Source organism: Atta colombica, unplaced genomic scaffold (assembly GCF_001594045.1).
Source record: "Atta colombica isolate Treedump-2 unplaced genomic scaffold, Acol1.0 scaffold52, whole genome shotgun sequence".
In the NCBI taxonomy this organism is placed as follows: Eukaryota; Metazoa; Arthropoda; class Insecta; order Hymenoptera; family Formicidae; genus Atta; species Atta colombica.
The window spans coordinates 1,418,133-1,422,085 of NW_017259542.1; the positions used below are offsets into that span (position 1 = coordinate 1,418,133).

General features: G+C 27.3%; 1 protein-coding gene across 1 annotated transcript in view; it reads right to left on the reverse strand.

Moving 5' to 3' along the window:
* The window catches only part of LOC108691786 (tyrosine kinase receptor Cad96Ca), a 26,978-nt gene extending 25,286 nt beyond the window's left edge, over positions 1 to 1,692 (reverse strand). Inside the window, exon 1 of the mRNA XM_018199692.1 lies at positions 1,381 to 1,692. Within this exon, the coding sequence (XP_018055181.1) occupies positions 1,381 to 1,435 (55 nt within the window). The 5' untranslated portion in view covers positions 1,436 to 1,692. The remainder of the gene's footprint in view (positions 1 to 1,380) is intronic.
* Positions 1,693 to 3,953: the final 2,261 nt, after the last annotated feature.

A 3,953-nucleotide genomic window follows, 5' to 3' on the forward strand; every position in this document is an offset into this window, starting at 1 on the left:
AGTTAGCCTATTAAAATTATTATTTTATCGTGAATATATAGTTTATATTTTAAAGAATATTCCAAATTCTTTTAACAATTACCTAAGATTTCTCATAAATTTAGAAAAGAAACAAATTACTGTGCAAAAATAACATGATGAGATTATTGTTGCACAAATGCATGGTATCTTGTTACATGGCAAGGCAACTTATAATAGCAAGGCAACTTATAATAGCATGGTCTGGAGAGAAAGGAATTGTTGGCGTAAGCAGGATTTACTACATTGAACGTCATTATCTTGCATGTCTACTGTTTTACACTAAAAGCAAAATTATAAAATAAATAAAAATATATATATAAAATATATATAATAATATATATATTAGATATCAGAGTAACGATATTTTACGTTTAAATATTAAAATAAAGATCGCTCTAACATCCATGTACATCCGAATACATATGGCTTTCTCCATATATATTAGAAAGCGTATATACATATATTGTATATTTATAGCTCATATCAGATATGTCTTTCCAAGAGAACTTAACGCATATATTGATGTTACAATTATTTAAACAATTATTTAATATGTAACAATTATTTAAAAAAAAATACAAAATTAATTAGCAATTTTTAGATTATTTCCTATGGAATTATTGCTAAAATTTTATTTTTATTCCAAAATATTCATTAATTCTTTAGTAAAAATAAATAGCTTATAGAAATTATATTGCTCCACAAATGCTACAGATTATTTTTTGTTTATACGTAGAAAGGAGGTATTTCTAACATATGTTTTATAAAATATTCATTTTCTAACATACGTTTTATAAAATATTGATAAATTTTCGGATCTTTAATTTCGGATCCTCAATTTCGCATTTTTTTTCTAGAAATCAATTTCTTTCAGATTCAAATTAATTTTATAGATATTTATTACGTATTACGGAACTAAAACTTTTTTATATAAAAATAAATTCTTTATTTATTATTATATTAATTAATTAACATCACAAAGTTTAGATTATTATTTTAAATCTACACTCATAGAAAAAAATAAGCACTTTTTATAATGATGACAACTATATAAGTGACAATTACAAATTTTATGTAGAATTAATATATATAGTTGAATAAACTTTTCTATATCGTTTTATTGCAACTAAAATTGAATGATTACAAGAAGAATTAATAATTAATTTAACTTTAATTGGAATAACTAAAATAATTCATCCATTACGTGTGTGTATTAATTCTAAATATAAAACTTGTATAGTCATCACTATTATAAAAAAAAGCTTCTTTTTTTTCTGATGATATATTTAAGGGAGACGAGATATTATAATATAAATAAATTCCGATCGGTCAACTGGCATAATCACGCATTAAACTCACCAGCGGATATCCAGAAGCACAGCGTCGCCGCCACGACAGGCCACCAAGCCGACATCGCGCTACATCGATGAGACACGATGACGATGATCTGCGAGAAATCCTGGCGTCACTCCATTCGACACGTTTTATTCGATTCGCACTCCGATCTCACTCGAGTCGTCTCAGTTTTCACAGATCACTCGATATTTACAAGATATGCGCACCTCATCGATTTTAACACAATCATCTGTCTAATCTTTATTCATTAGAAGAAATTACTATCTATTTATCAGATCCAAATATGGTACTTTAAAGAGAAGGTCTAATTTGGTGTAAAAGTCGGTATCTTTAGTAAATGTTTAGAAATAATCGTTCAATTTCAAGATAATACTGAGAATTGCTGATAAAAAGGCAATGATCCTTGCGTACCGCGTACGTTATTGTTATGCTGCGTTTATCACTATTAACATTTTTTTCGTTAATCACATAAATCTCTCTCTTTGCACATTTTTTTTACTTTTTAATTTTTGTGCTTTTGGACAAACTTATATGTTCTACGCACCTATGTGGTGCGCATTCTTTCATTCTTATTCCGATCAGATTTTTCAAACATATGAGCTAACTCAAAAATAAATGTGAAAATGTCACTGGAATTTTTGACATCGCGCTTACATTGTACATAATTATTCCAAGGTCCTTTGGTAAACCAACGGTAGTCACTATCTTCTCTCACTTCTCTATAATAATAATTTATTATTTAATTTAGTTATTAAAATTTTTTCGAATATTTTCTACTATTATATTAATCAGTCCAATTAATATATATTATTTTAATCAATTATTATTATTTTGATATTAATATTGAATATATTCCTCAAAGATCAATTAATTTCTTGAGATATTGCTTACAAATCGGTTGGTATCTTCTTTATAAGTTTTATTAAGTCGGGCTTGGGCCCACCATGGTGTGTAAAGACATAGCGGTCTCAGGGACCGCTAAGGATCTCTCAACTGTCAAAGTGAATATAATTCTTCAAAGAATCCACTGGAGATCTGGATACTTATGTCTCCTTCGTAAATAATAAATTTCGCACTATGATTTGCACATCATCAAGTGAAATAACGAAGGCACATCAGAAGATCGACTGAAGAACAAGTTTGACGACGGCTGGCGAACGGAGCGCCGACGCGACTGTGGGGCCGCGACGTTGCGACCTGTTCCTCGACCGTACTCGGTAAATCGGTACAGTGACGTATATCAGTATGGGCCCCATTAGGGGGATTATGGGTTCTTGAATTCTATAAAGATGTTTCATTAAGATAATAATTTGTGAAAAAAAGAAAGAGAGAGAGTTTGTCATATTAAAAATTGAATCGTATATTTTTTTTTGTTATTATTACTATTATTATATCGAGAATTGTCGAAAATTGTAAAAAAGTGAGATATTTTGGAGAACAGATCTTAAAAAAAACTATTGTCAAAAGTCGTCGTTTGAAAATAATAATAAAATTTTTCAAAAATATTTTCCAAAACCAAAACTTTTTTTATGATGCGCAATGTAATATTAATGCGCAATTAATATAATTATATATTTTACATAAAAATTCTATTCTGATATTATCTATTTTTAAGTCATTGATTTTTATATGTTATTAATTAGTTAATATTATCGAATAATTTCAATGTCTCGGATATTTGAAACTTCAAAAATAAAGTTAATCCTATAGGGTCGCCATCATCTTCGTCGTACAAGCCGTAATATTGCCGACTGGAGAAAATAAACCGTCAGTGACGTAAAATTTCATATTTAAAATTAATTCAGTGGCGCATTCATCGTGAAATTAACGAAGCATAATTTTTAGAAATCCAAAGAGATTGTAAATAATTTTTTATTTCAAATTTAATTTTACTGTTTATAAAAAATTTATATTTATATTGTTAGGTTCAAGAGATTATTTTCTTATCATTGATATATACTTATATTCGAATTTCAATTTGTAGCATTTTAATATGTGGAAGAAAAGCAAAAAATAATTTTAATAGTTTTATAAGTTAATTATTAAATTAATTAGGTTTTGATATATTTAACTTGATTAAATTTAGTTTTATTTCTCTTAAAATAAAAATTCACGAGAAGAATTTAAAATGCAGAATATTTTTTATATGTGCCAGAAATCAAAGCTTTGTGTAGATTCCTTAAGAGAATGAAGTTATCCATAAATCGTAACCAAGATCATTTTCCATCAATCTTTCGAGAAATAAATATAACCTATTTTGATATAAAGAAGCGAATATTTAATTTTCTTAACACTGTTTTCAAAATTGATTGGTAATATTGCGATTTAGTATGTAATGGATGAATTCATAAATACACAACAGGGACATAAATATGGTACTTGTTTGTGTTTCTCGGTGATGGGTCATAAAAAATTTCGAATCTCGGTAATTATACACATCAATCAACGATTCCTTAATTAACCAGTCTCTTATCGAAAACTCTATTAACAAATAATTGTCTTCTCTATACAATGTATATGCACGAATACATTTGCGTTAAAATTCTTAGGTAATTATATATATATATATATATATA